This window comes from Aulonocara stuartgranti (assembly GCF_965226115.1).
Source record: "Aulonocara stuartgranti genome assembly, chromosome: 7".
Taxonomy (NCBI): domain Eukaryota; kingdom Metazoa; phylum Chordata; class Actinopteri; order Cichliformes; family Cichlidae; genus Aulonocara; species Aulonocara stuartgranti.
This window is the reverse complement of record NC_138945.1, coordinates 19,637,199-19,652,073: the sequence shown is the minus strand read 5'-3', so window position 1 is coordinate 19,652,073 and position 14,875 is coordinate 19,637,199. Positions and strand designations below refer to the sequence as shown.

The 14,875-nt window shown below is 42.2% G+C and overlaps 1 protein-coding gene across 2 annotated transcripts in view; it reads left to right on the top strand.

Annotated features, from left to right (window-relative positions):
* itga1 (integrin, alpha 1) overlaps nt 1-14,875 on the top strand; it is a 71,638-nt gene that overhangs the window by 30,180 nt on the left and 26,583 nt on the right. For both annotated transcript variants that reach the window (XM_082539464.1, XM_082539465.1), the window contains exons 2-3: nt 5,306-5,426; nt 13,991-14,100. In XM_082539464.1, coding sequence (XP_082395590.1) covers nt 5,306-5,426; nt 13,991-14,100 — 231 coding nt within the window. The remainder of the gene's footprint in view (nt 1-5,305; nt 5,427-13,990; nt 14,101-14,875) is intronic.

Sequence of the window (14,875 nt, the reverse complement as noted above, 5' to 3'; positions counted from 1 at the left end):
AATATCGGGTCGGACCAGCGTTGCATTGGATCCCGTGTCCAGCAGGGCCGTACAGGACACCCCCGCAATCGTCACTGGAACATGGCAAAAGCCGCCAACCTGGGTCCAGCCCACAGTGATGGCCGCACCGGGTGGAGGTGGCGGTGGTGTGGGGATGTCGTTCTCCCAGGCCCGTGTACTCCCGCCTACACGGGCCCGTGGGCGTTTCCCTGAACCGCTGCAAGCTTGGGGCACTGCCTGATGAGGTGTCTGACTTGTCCACATCCCCAGCAGCTCTGAGGTCGGCGGTGTGGGCCAGCCCGAGGGGAAGGCGACTGCAGCGAAGCTGTCTGCACCAAACTGCACAGGCCCGCTGGCGTCTCCATCTGTTCCACAGGTGCTGACACAGCCCTCACCACGTGTGCGTCGTCAGCGCCCCCAGAGGATCCTGCAAGCATCTCCCTCTCCAACGCTAGCTCCAGGGCTGCACTGAGTGTGGCCGGCCGAGCAAGCTGAGTTTGCATGCGGAGCTCTTTAGGGCTCAGGGCCTGCAGGGACTGGTCCCGAGCTAACTCCGCCTGCACTGATGGTGGCATGCTGTCATACGCCCTCCGGCAAAGGCACTCGACTTCATGGGCCAAAATGCGGAGGGGCTCACCTGGCAATCTGCGTCTGTTGTGGAACTCCGACCTCAGCAGCACTGGTTGGTTATACTGCCCGAAGCGCCTCTGAAGTGCTCCGACCAGAGCATTATAATCTCCCCTCTGCTCCTCGGTCAGCAGCAGCAGGCATGCAGCTGCATCCTCACACAGGCACAAAGCCAATTGGAGAGCTTTATGTTCCTCAGACCAGCCAGCTGCAACAGCTAACAGCTCGAACTGTGCGATAAACACTTCCCATGGCGTCTTGCCGCTGAACTTAGGCGTTTTTATATTCGCTGCAGCTTGCTGGGCGCCGCCATGTTTGTTTACATCACGTGACAGCGCGCCAAGCGAGGTCGACTCCTTCCCGCCGGAATCGCGGCCGCTGTGCGAACAGTTCCCGAGCCTAGTCAAACCTGGAGAAAATCCAGCCTCGGCAGACAGCCGCAGCGCCGTTTCCCTCACTCCATGGGCGGGCGAGCGCGGACGAACCTCCCTCTCCTCCGTCTCCTTCTTAATCCCGCCCGGCAACATCCTCGTCTCGTAACGGCAAGCGTCGCCGGCAACAGGGTCTCAGGCGTTCTGGGGTTCTTTTTTCTTTCTTCACTTCTGACACCAATGTAACGTTCACAAGAACCAGACGGTTGGGGTCTCAGTTTGTCCGTTTATTCGGCACATAAGCCAGCGGGTTGTTAACTCAGGGGGAAGCGCTCTCGAACTACACCTCTCTTCAGCCTGGCACCCACACAGAACAACCAGGTCCCCCCCACCCCTTCCTGTACACCACCCTCACTACTTCCTGCAGCCCAACCAAACATGAATCTTAAAGGAACAACAACAGTGTGCAGAGAAAACCAACATGTCACTGTCCAGTAACACTTAACCATCGTTACAATATATATGTCAGTTACTGTTGGAGAAAGGCTCAAGCAAAGTTTGTTAAGCTTACTGTTTCTGGCATTTCAACGTTTTTTGAAACCATATCTAATGAGGTAAAGTTGAGTTTGACAGTGACACTGCTTGCTTATTGGCTAGCGACTGACAAGTCATTCAACCCTCGATAATTCCCTTTTCTGGATAATGACCATAACTTACAAAATGAACTTCATGTTTTATTCAGTATGACTTGAAAATAGCAACTGGTGTCATAAAGTAATCAAGAAAGTGTTTACTGAGGTCAAAAAGCAAGGAAGCCAAGGGCCATTTTCCCATAGACTTATAGACCTACATCCAGAAGTCAGTTTGCAACCTGAGTCACCCATAATCCCATGAAAAGGAAAGAAGAGTCAGTGCACTTCTGCATTGGCTTTACTTTTACAACTCAAACCTACATCTTGCTTAATTCTGTCCTTTTTTGCAGTCAGAACATTTCGTCCTGAAGGGGGTCTAAATGAGTAATTTTTGACACATTTCACTTAAACCACAATGATCAGTTTCATTCTTAAAGAAAAGTCACAGCTTGACCTTAGCAAGTATTTTATTTCCCCTGGGGACCATGAGTGTCTGCACAAAATGTCATGGGAGTCCATTGAGGAGTTGTTGAGATATTTCAGTCAGGATGAACTGATGTGCTATACACACTCATGACTGAGTACATAATGAACCTTCCAGCAGTGATGGACAAATATACCCATATGGAAAAGATATATTTAAATCTTATAAAGTTTTTATCTGTCTTGTATGAAACTTGTATGAAAAGCATACAAGAGTGAAAACACATATAAGATCCCTTGAAAAATTATACAATGAAACTTGTATGTTTTGTATACTTACTAAAAAAATATATGAAAGTAATGAGAAAGTGGCCACTTTCATGAGTAAATCATATATGTTTTTACTATTTCTTTTCCATATGGGTATATATGCCAGTACCTCAGACACTCATGTGGCCATTTCCATCCACAGAGGGACAAGACTGCTTATTGGTTTTCCAGGGCAGATGTTAGCCCATCTCACAAAAATAGACAGTTATATAACTTCACTGGTTCTGATTTGAAGAGAGTAGAGCCAGGAGACACCCAATACAGCGAAATGAGATTGGTATACACAAAGTATGTGCCTGCCAGTGGACAAATGATGTTCCTAAGTGATTTACAACTCAGGCCGGTTTGACTCTGAACTGTACTTGAGCTCAGTCTGTGATGAATGAAAAGGCCTGGTTGGCCTGAAGCCATCTTAAATCAGCTAAATTAGCTGTGTGTCCGTGTGTGCGTGTGTACCTTTGGATTTGTGGAGATGTGTATAATCAGGTTAATAGGAAAAGGAAATTGAGCTTCTCTGAGAGATGGAAAGGGGGTCACAGAGGAAGTGCAGAAATGACTGAGGGAGAAACAGAGGGGATAATACTTCTCATCTGGGGTTCCTGTATATGACTCAGCAGGCCTCCTTCGTGGTCTCTGGAAATTTAAAAAGTGAAATCTTATATGAAATCTAAATGATCGACATTTAAACGTGACTAGCAGTTTTACAACTGCTCTGTTTACAGAGAGGGATGCTTACATATGCTAATCCCTGCATGTATTGCTCTCTGTGGCTTTCTTGTGTTGTTAATATGCACAAGAGACCACTCCACATTTTCAGCAGTTTGTGATTTTAGTAAGCCAGTAAGCACATTTGAATGTATGGAGCCAAGAGACAACCTCGGCTGAAATATTAAGCCAGTGCTGAAGAAAAACAAAAGTTCCTTGAGTGACCACTAGACGCTGGCTCCCAAAATAAGTCAGCTTCCTAGTGCAGTATATAAAAACTCTTTACAGTCGAATTAAATGGTCTCTTGAAGTGGGCTCTGTAGTTACTTTGACCCAACTGTATGCAGAATTATTTTGTATATATCAGATATTCCAAATTGTCTTTACACTGGTGTGAAAAAGTGTTTGCTCCCTTCCTGATTTCCCATTTTTGTCAGATCATCAAATAAATTTAAATATTAGACAAAGATAACACAAGTAAACACAAAATGTAGTTTCTAAATGAAGGTGGTTATTTTTAAGGGGGGAAAAGGCCAAACCTATATGTGTGAAAAACTTTAGCTTCTGTCTCTCTAAAAAGAACATGGCAGTAGAGTTACATCTGAACAAAGAATAAGACCTCTGGAACAATATCCTTTGGACAGACAAGACCAAAGTGAAGATTTTTGTCCATAATGCACAATGCAAAAACCAAACTCAGCATAGCAGCACAAACCGACTGTGAGGCACGGTGGTGGAGGGGTGATGATTTGTGCTTGTTTTGTGGCCATAGGACGGGAACCTTGCAGTCTTTGAGTCAACCATGATCTTCTCTGAACAGCAAAGTATTCTAGAGTCAACAATGAGGACATCTGTCCGACAGATAATGCTTGACCAAAACTGGGTCATGCCACGGGAAAATGATAACATCCACAGCAGAAGACTTACAGCAGAATGACTGAAAAAGAAAAGAGTGAAGATGTTGCAGTGGTTCAGACTTCAACCTGACTGAAATGCCGTGGCGGGACCTTAAGATAGTTGTGCATAAACGAATGCCTGCAAACGTCACTAAACTGAAGCAGCGCTGTAAAGAAGAGTCAAAATTCATCCACAACCACGGAAAGGTCCTGATAAAATCATATAAGCTGCTAAATCACAGGGTGTACTTTCACAGGGCTCTCTTTTAGATGCTACTGTAATCATTTTATGCTTTTAATCAGAAGAATAAATTGTGTAGATTCAGGGATGTTTTGACTGAGTAAGAACATTCATTCATTTTCTGGAGCTCGTGAATGTCTCTTCTAAATATCAAAGCAATCTGTCTGGGATGTTGCTGTGTGGACCACACTGAAATATCTGGTGGATAAACCAACAAACATAATCAATTCTTGGGTGTTGCTAAAAGATGTAAAATTACTTCAGTCTAGACCTTTTAATGTAGTTCTCAGACACATTAGCTACAAAGCATTACCATCAAAGGATAAATAGCTGCTTTATCCTTGTGCGTCTATGTATGCGGTCTGCCTTTGCACATTCTGTTTTTAATCCCACTGTTCTTCTACTCCTCTACACTCCCTCAAAGGTCCGGGAATTGAATAAATTATATTGAAGGAATTTCCTGGCACAGTAGATATAAAGAGTGTCATTGTGGTGCAGGCACAATGAGACATGGATGGATTTATATAGAGGCTCTGTGATATACTCATCTCAGTGACAGACAGACCCAGACTGGGCAGAGTGCAGAGAAGAAGCCATTGTCCTGGAGGTCAGATTGAACCCTGACCAAAATGGCTCACATTGATGTTCGAAATTCCTCTTCCAGAATGACTGTGTGTGTCTGTGTGCGTGTCTGTGGTTCACAAAGTTCGGCCCTCATCTGGGTACATCATTTTCATGCACCCGTAAATAATATTGACATAAATAGAATTATTTATATTTGCTGTAACTAAAATACCTAAATGCTAACTTTTATTTATTACATTTACAAAGTATTTTAGTAGATCTCTTTTTTTTTCCATTTCCAAGAGGCATCTTGAGGGTTTCAGAAATATTTACTGAGTGTTTATGGCTTCTGCACTTAGAAATAACTGCATACGCACATCTTTTGTTTCAGTATTTGCCCATCAGTTTATGTAAATCCACTCTGAAGAGCAGCACAGCAGACTCAAACAGGAAGTAAAGCGGCGCCACTCTCGAGTCTTATCATGCGTAACCTTTACTGTACTTTTATCTTTGCAGTGCTGCTGACCTGCGTGTTCTCCTTCAACGTGGACCAGAAGAACAGTTTGTCCTTCTCTGGACCGCTGGAAGACATGTTCGGCTACACTGTCCAGCAGTTTGAGAACAGCGAGGGAAAATGGTGAGTGTCATCAGCAGCGCGTTTTTTAGGGGCTAAAGTCATCAGGAGGCCGGATGTATGTGATCCCTGCATCTCACATGTAACACAGTAAGGGGAATTGCTGAAAAGAATATATAAATGGGCCAATAGGTTCGACTATAGGAGCACAGAGGTGTGTTTAAATGAGACACTGAGACAAGAATGTAACTCAAAAGAACCAACCGACTTTAGTGAAATAAACCATAAGGTTGACAAGCACAGGTTAAAGGCACTTTACAATTGTAGAAAAGAAACTTACAAAAAATGAAAGAAAAGTAAAACACATACTAAGACAATGACTTGGCCAAGTGTCCCTTTTGGTTTTCAATGCTCGGGTGCACCCTAGTAACCTGACTCCTTAACTTTTATACAAACAGATTACACAAATCCAATGTACATTCAAATGAAAATCTCACACTCTTTTCACATGTGGAAAATGTTCTACACAACAGCTTATTATTTAAAGTCCCAAATAAAAAATGTCCACTCCTATTTTCTTTCCCAGGGTGTGAAAGAAAATAGGGATGAGAGAATGTCAGTCAGTGGTCTTATGAATAACCAGCTGTGTTAAAGTGTGAGTGATACACACTGCAAGGTGCAGCAGATCATCAAGTGGAAAAGAAGCGAATCTCAGTCTCTCTAAGTCAGGGGTGGGCAACTCCAGGCCTCGAGGGCCGGTGTCCCTGCAGGTTTTAGATGTGTCCTTGAACCAACACAGCTGATTTAAATGGCTAAATTAGCTCCTCAACATGTCCTGAAGTTCTCCAAAGGCCTGGTAACGAACTAATCATGTGATTCAGGTGTGTTGATCCAAGGTGAGATCTAAAACCCGCAGGACACCGGCCCTCGAGGCCTGGAATTGCCCACCCCTGCTTTAAGTCCAGGTGGGAAGGCTGGGAATTGTTCCTGAGGATCCACCTCAGGAACAATTCAGCACACACACACAAAAAAAGCACACACACACGCCGAAGACAATAGTATGGTGTCTCTCGGTCAGAAAATGCGGGGCTCTAAATAACGTAACAGGACATGTTTTTTTTTCTCTTTAATGACAGTAATACGACGTGAAAGAAAATAAACATTTGTCGCGCTTCAAGTGTTACCTTACTTCTGGAAGCAGATTGAGATGAACTTTCAGGCAGTTGATAACGACCAGAGCTAACAAAGGCTAACAGTTTAGCTCCACGCGGTACTTTATAAAGTCGCCAGAAAACTGCAGCATTCGCCTGTTTACTCACTTTGGCTACTTTTAACATGAAAGGTAGCTGATAACCAGCAAACTTATGTGCAGCACAGTTGGTTACAAACTTTTATCTAATACTCTTTCCAACTCAAAAACCTCAGTCTCTCTTTTCTCCTGCTAGCACGCAACTACCTCCACACAAAGCACCGAACACAGTGTAGGTGGGTGAGACATACAGCGGCAGGCTGCTTTCCCATTGGTCAAATGGCCTGCATTTGTATAGCGCTTTTCTAGTCCCTAAGGACCCCAAAGCGCTTCACACTACATTCAGTCATTCACCCAGTCACACACACATTCACACACTGGCAATGGCAAGCTACATTGTAGCCACAGCTGCCCTGGGGCGCACTGACAGAGGCGAGGCTGCCGGACACTGGCGCCACCAGGCCCTCTGACCACCACCAGTAGGCAAACATGGGGTTAGTATCTGCATACTGGGACCTGTGCATTTCAATTGGTTGGGCAGGCTGCCCATCTCTCCTCATATTTATCACTCATTAAAGTGGTACCCTCATTTTATGTGGGTTACACACAGATGCTCGCTGAAAGACAAGACCGTTCCAGCGCGAACCTTGTTGTAAAAATAAAGATGACTTCATGTGTTAATATTTTACCTAAAAGTCACACGAGGCGTCTTATCTGGAACATTTTTGCAACACTTTACATGTGGTACAGGTCTGCAGCAGCATAAGGTTAAATAAACAGAAAGAAAAAGCTCATCTCATGCAGTAACTTCACACCACACTTAGTGTCATTGTATGAATACATTCAGTAAATTGCATCCATTCCTGCTTATCTAGTTGCCATATCTTGTCCCACGTCTTTTGTCGTAAAGAGAATTTTCCCACATCAAATTGATAGCTTTGGTGGTGAGATGACTGTTTTCATACCGTTTTGGTTTCTCACAAATTCCCTTATTAGAGTGTTGGACTAATTAACCAACAGTCTTATGGATCACTGTGTCTAAGAGGTTGCATATCTAAATGCAATACTCAGAAGACAAAAGTCGAACATACGGTGTGTATTTAATGCTAATTAAATTAAAATAGCAAAGTTCTCAGAACAGCCAGGGAATACAAGTATCCAAGAAACACTAGGATTACTTATTCAGACAGCACATGGAAATCAGAGCTACATGGCACACAGATATGGTCATGGACAACACGACAAATGACAAAGAAGGACTGAGAAAGTACATACACAAGAGGTAATGAGGACAGAGGAAATGAAGACAATCAGGGAACCAGTGAGGGCCCAGGACAGGAAGAAAAGCTGCGCAAGACATGAAGGGAAACTGAATGTTTCAAATTAAAGACAGGAAGTAAGTAAAGAAAACAGACAAGAAGACAGACTGAACGTGAGACATTGAGACAGAGATGAAGAAACATTGAAAGATAAAGACAAACAGACGAGACAGAAGGAGGGCCAGAACAGAAACACAAAGGGAGACTCACTAAATACATCACTAAAGTGAACAGAAACTGAAGGCACAAACAAGGCTAGAAAGTAAATGGTAAATGGCCTGTATTTATATAGCGCTTTACTAGTCCCTAAGGACCCCAAAGCGCTTTACATATCCAGTCATCCACCCACTGGTGATGGCAAGCTACATTGTAGCCACAGCCACCCTGGGGCGCACTGACAGAGGCGAGGCTGCCGAACACTGGCGCCACCGGGCCCTCTGACCACCACCAGTAGGCAACGGGTGAAGTGTCTTGCCCAAGGACACAACGACCAAGACTGTCCAAGCCGGGGCTCGAACCGGCAACCTTCCGATTACAAGGCGAACGCCCAACTCTTGAGCCACGATCGCCATAAAGAACTTATACAAAGCATCAGAAAATTAACAAGATGTATTAAAAACAACCTTGTGAATAGAAAACAAAACATTAACACGACAGAAACCTAATCCAAAGAACCTAAAATTCAAAACTAGAATGAATCCTCAACTCAAAGACTCAAAACCTTGGATCAAAGACCCATGGACCATGACAAACTGGGTGGGAGAAGCAGACCAGTTGGTCGGCTCCCTTTCACCAATTTTACAGCCATCATTTTACCAGGAAAATGTGTCTTCTGTCCTTCAAGGTCTTATTCAAAATCAGCAATACTACACTTTAGGAATTTGATTAATTTGCATAAGAGGAGTGACATCTAAATATCCAGCTGACCTCTCTTCTAATTTGATCAATTTCTCAGACAGACAGTTTACCTGCAGATTTCCAAACAGATTAATCATATTTAAATTATCCTTTTTAAATTATCTTTTTCCTGGAACCATGTTCCAGGATTTTTCCTTCACCATTTATGAGGTTTCAAGAAGAAGATAAACGACAGATATGAATGTTTGAAAAAGTTATAGATGAAAAGATTAGATGAAAACTACTCAAAGGATAAATTCAATTGGTTTATTGTTTTATAAATAAGTTGAAAAAGAAAAAGTTAAACAAGTAAATAATGAAACAAGGTAAAATGAAGTAAGAACAAAACGTTAACAAGTAAATAATGAAACAAGGTAAAATGAAGTAAGAACAAAACGTTAACAAGTAAATAATGAAACAAGGTAAAATGAAGTAAGAACAAAACGTTAACAAGTAAATAATGAAACAAGGTAGAGGAGAGAAAACCCCAACAATCCCCTCTGAGCACGCACTAGGCGACAGTGGGGAGGAAAAACTGCCTTTAAACGGGCAGAAACCTCCGGCAGAACCAGGCTCAGGAGGGGGCAGTCAACTGCCGGGACTGGTTGGGGAGGTGAACAGAGGTGGAGCAAGACGAGGCTACACCAGGTGAGGAAGCAGTAGAGTCTCTCGTCCAGGGCCAGCGGAAGCGTTTGTTCTTCTTTTTCATGCACTTTTCTACAAGAGCTTTTTTTTCCAGGATGAGGGTTCTCAACTCATCGATGGTTTCTGCGTTTTGTTTCTCAAGCTTCTTGCATGTTTTCTCCACCTCTTCCAGTGTTGCTCGTTTTTCTTCAAGCTTTTCCTTGAGCTCTTTGGATGTTTCCTCCTGCATTATCTTGTCCTTGTGCATATCTGCGTTTCTCTGTTGTACTTCTTTGTACATGTCTTGTAGCTCCTCATTTCTTCTGTGGATATCTTGGAGCGTACGCTGCAGGTCGTCATGTATTTTGTCTTGTTCTTGCTTTTGCGCCTGCATTTCAGTGTGTTTGCGCTTCAAGTTGTTGTATTCCAACAATATCCCCTTAGTGAGCTCGGAGTTGTTTCTCGCCATTTGATCCATCCTTTTCTGCATGTGTGAGCATTGTTTGTCCAGTTTTTCTTTTTCCCCTTCTAGTTGACTTGTTTTGTCCTTCAGTTCACTACAAAACTGTTGCAGTTTTAGGTTTTTACCCTCAAAGTCTTCGACAATACACTTCTCTTCTTTCAATCTTTCTTTCTCTTGAAGAAGGTCTTTGTTTTGGCGCAGTGTATCATCCAACTTTACTTTCAGCATTGTGTATTTTTCCTCCGTGACTTTGAGTTTGTGCTCCATGTCTCTTTGCTTTTTCTCCTGTTCTTCCTTCTGTTGGAGGATTTCTTTATTTTTTTTCGCAGCTTCATCGAAGTTTTTTTGGAGCAGCCGATTCCTTTGGTCCATATATTGGAGATCCCATTCTGTCTTCTCAACAGTAGCTTTGCTGTCTTTAAGCTGGTTGGACATCTCCTTTAGTTCCGCGCTCTTTTGCTTGTTTTCCTTAATTAGGAAGACAATCTGGTCTCAGGCTTGTCCAAACTTGATTCCCCAGCCCTCATTAATAATTGTTATGTCGGGCTGGCGTTGTTGTCTTTCTTCAAGGTTCTTATTTTGCGCTTCCATCTGTCTACACTTCTCCTCCAGTTGAAGTTTCTCGTCTTCAATCTGTTGAATTTTATTCTGGAGGTGGTAGTTTTCCTTCCTACTGTCATGTAATGCCCTTTGGACGGCTAAGAGGTCATTTGGCCGGCCATGACAGGAAGGAGAAGCGGCGTAATCTTTTTGCCTTGGTTGGTGTCTTGTAGGATACATGTTGAAAGTTGTACACGACAACTCTGAAAAGGTTTCCAAAAGTTTCTGTGGTGAACGTGTGAAAGCTGCAAACACAAATGCTGCGAAGACACGAACTACAAATTGCTGTTTCTCACCCCTATTTAAGGTCAAACTTCAAAGGATCAAAGTGTAGTGACATCACAACTCCGTGAGCCAATGAGATTGTCATGTGACCTTTTGGAATGGGGATATTTTTTTTTAAACCGTTTTCAAATTTAACTTAATATTTGACTATTTCTTAACTGACCTGTTTAGCTGATTAAGAAATGAATTGCCACGAGCATCCCTAATGTTATATAACAGACAAGTAATAGAGGTATAATACATTTTTTAAATGTCTTTTTTTCCCAATAAATATTTTTGTTTAAGAGAATTCTGGCCAAAAATGTGCACACGTATCAAGACAAGTGTTCATTCAGTTAAATTCTACTCCAGAAAATAATAAAAAAAGGAAAAAAACACTGATTCGCTTGTAAAATTAAGCTGGGGCGAGCACACCAGCTGCGGCTGTAATGAAGGTCCTTGTTTTTACTACTAGCTGTTAACCTTAAACTGCCCGCCAGAGTATTCACATACCCAGCCTGTTAATACAATGAAACCAAGCATCCGTGGCTTCTTGCTAAAATAAACATGGAAACATGTTTTTAAAATCTTTTATCTCTTCTGCTTTCTGCAAACTCCTTTAGTTACTCTAAAGTCAGACCTGTTGCACTATAATCGCTGATCCTTTCCTGCATGGCTATACCTGATGGCGCTTTGTACTAGTTAACTTATCGAGATCATATGAGATCACTTGTAGTAATTCACTTACTGCTAATCAGTGGAGCCATTTGCAACTGAAACTCCTCAGTGCAGTCAAACATGTGTGCTACATATCATCCAAAAAGCTTGATTTTGTTCTGTTTCACACTAGTGATGAGGGCAAAGCACGCTGCGAGCGGAGGGAGGACATGACCGAGGCTGAATGATTTACAGAGGTTTAGTGGGGAAAAATTAGAGACGACCTGTAGCTCTCAGTGTTACGCTTGGGAAAATATTTTAATGAGAAAATATAGCAATCACATGGTGATGTAACACGCAGGTTGCTGTAAGTGGGAGGTGACTGATTAGTTACAGATGCCTTAACCGTCAGCGAGGGTGGGGAGAGAAAAGCTGTTACATGTGGCACAGGCGGTTCAGCTTTTCGCTGGAGCCTCTTGTAACCTTGGCTAACCCCAAGATTTGTCTGCTCTCCACAACATTGCTGGGAAAGGTTTCAGAAAAGTGCAATGTTTTCATTTTTTAAATCATGTGAAAATGATTTGTTATTATTGTAGAAATTCAACATTTAAAGAGTTTTAAGGTTTAAGAACTTGTAACCTATTTTTTGCTGAAAAATATCCATATATTATTCATCCAATGATGAATTATGGTTTGTGGGGGCAGAAGGTAACAGAGGTGCCCGGATATTCCTCTCCCTAGCGATGTCCTCCAGCTTATCTGGGGGCGCTCCCAGCTGAGAGACATAATTTTCCTCGCTTGCTCTGTGTTTTCCAGCAGTCTCCTCCTGATGGGACACGTCCCAAACATCTCACCTACAAGATTTCCAGGTGCCAGCCTAATTAGATGTCAAAACTGCCACAGCTTTCTCATTTTGTTGTGGAGGTTTAGCAGCTCTTTGAGCTTGTTGCTCTATCTCCAAAGCAGATCCCAGACATGCTTTGGAGGAAGCTCATTTCCTGCCACTTGCATCCCTGACCTTTTTCTTTCGGGAAAAACTACTTAGTGAAAAAGAGTAATTATCAAATAAACCAGGATTCAGAGTTGTAAGCCGAGCTAGCAGCTTCATTTTCAGTTGTTTAATTCTATATTCAGCATCTTAACATATTCACATTTACTGTGCAACCTGTTACCATACTGCCATTTTTACCCTTTTATCATACTGACAACAAACCAATGAGAATTTTAATAACAGGAGTTTTTTTTTCCTTGTCACAAAAACATAGCTGTTGAGCTGTTTTTGAAGTAGATGCAAATCCCAACAAACAAATAGTATGATAGGATCAATCTTTGTTCATTCAATCTGAAAACGACCCATTTCATTGCCGTTCAGCTAAACAGTGGAATCTGGACACCGTTTCAATTTTCCCTCTCGCAGCTGCTTATTTTCACTTTTCTACTTTGGTTACGTCAGCCAAAATGACTCGGTTACTGTGGGGGAAAAAGACCATGGTTTGACTTCAAATACACCCTGTTGGAGAAAGTTCTGAGTCATCTAGAGTTGATGACACCAGCACACATTTTACATACAGTTATTCACACGGCTGTGCCTTTAAAACTTAACTTTATGTAATAACAACAGCCTGTACAAGCCTGGTTTTCATGTTAAGAACAGTTTTGAAAATCCATTGGATCGGGAAAGTTATTCATCCTGTGTGCAGCATGAATATTTGGACAAAGTTGCATACCAGTGCTTTGAACCGCTGTTGAAATATTTAAGTGGTTGTCAATCATTCCCTTGTTAAAGCTGCTCTTTTTTTGCAGTGACACGAGCAGGAAGAACACTTAACTTATCATTAATGAAGTAATTATGAAGTGTTTATTTTTTCATTTCTGAGTGAAAAGAGTGCTCGTTCAATGCTGTAAATAATTACAATGTTTCTCACAGGCAGCTGGCAGCAGAAAGTGTGTCGGGTGTGTTGTTGTTCCTCTCTGCGTCTTGCTTCAAATGACACAGGGTCCATTAGAGTCAGGAATGTTAATAAGCTTGAGCGTTTAGAGGAAGGCAGATGACCAAACTTTTTTTTAGCATCAATGCACTGATGGAGAGACACAGTGTAATAAAACCCACACAAGACACATATTGAACTTGTCCAGCACATTAAACGTAACACTGAAGTGCTATAAAAGCAGCTGGGAGTTATCTTCCATTACTATGTGGTGTTGGTGAGAGCTAAATGAGATTAACTGTTGTTTTTTATTTCCAGCTATTTCTTTGTTATTGTGTCAGAGTGATTATATAATAAAACTGCAGCCACAAACTCGCAAGCCAATCACAATAAACTATAACATCTTTACTAGGCAGTGTGAACCATGGTTTACGTTCAATTGCTATACAAGTATAATTAAACCATGTCTAAATAGCTGTGGACCTCAGAAGTGGATCTCAGAGTCACTGCTTCTAATCGCTGCAATAACATCTGAATTGCGGTTGTTATCACAATTGTAAAGCAAGTAGTGTGGATGTTGGATGGCTTTCCATGTAACCATTCCCATCTCGTCCTTATTTTTTCAGGGTTCTGATTGGATCTCCGCTGTCAGGACAGCCGAGTAAAAGAACCGGAGACGTCTACAAATGTCCCGTGGGGAGAGATAACAACAACTGCATCAAACTGGAGCTGCCCAGTAAGAAAACGATTTGTGTGCACATGTGTACAGTTTTATCTGATCTGGCTGAAGGGGGCTATGAGTTCATGCAATGCCAAGACAACCACCTGTCCCTCTGTCCAGCTACAGTTCACAAGAAATGCAGCTCCTCCTGCAGTATTGGCCAGATTTTAATCAAACTTACACACAGTGATCACTCAGTGGTCAGTGTCACATTTGTTGTTTTATGGGCACTTTTCCCTTTTCACAGCGATGACCTTCATGCGCACTACTTATAATTGTACCAAATTCTTGCTCCTAATGTACTGAAAAATAACAAATTCAAACTGTTTAGTGAAGTTAATAACAAAAGATTCTCATTGTTGATACATTTTGCGTGCACAAAATTAAAAATCACCTTGTTAGACATGCAAAAGGCCACTTATTTCCTGATAGATTATGACAATCATGTGATCATATTACTGATTATTATCATGGAGTAAGAAGTTCTGTTGATTGACTCCCAAATAGCACATTTGAGAGCATATTTGTGGCCTACCTTCCACCATTATCATCAGTAATACGCTCAGTGCTATGACATACTGATCACAGGTTTACAACTGATCATGTAGTCGTAATGCTTCTGAACTCAGACGGTGTACAAGACTAATTTGTCATGCATGTGATGAAGTAGAAAACAATGTTTTGCAAGGACGGCCTTACATTTTGGCTGTTATGTTTTACCTTCTCTCCTGTTGTGTTAATACTTTCCTATTCACGCAGAGGAATGCACAGCATCCTTCCTCCAACACTA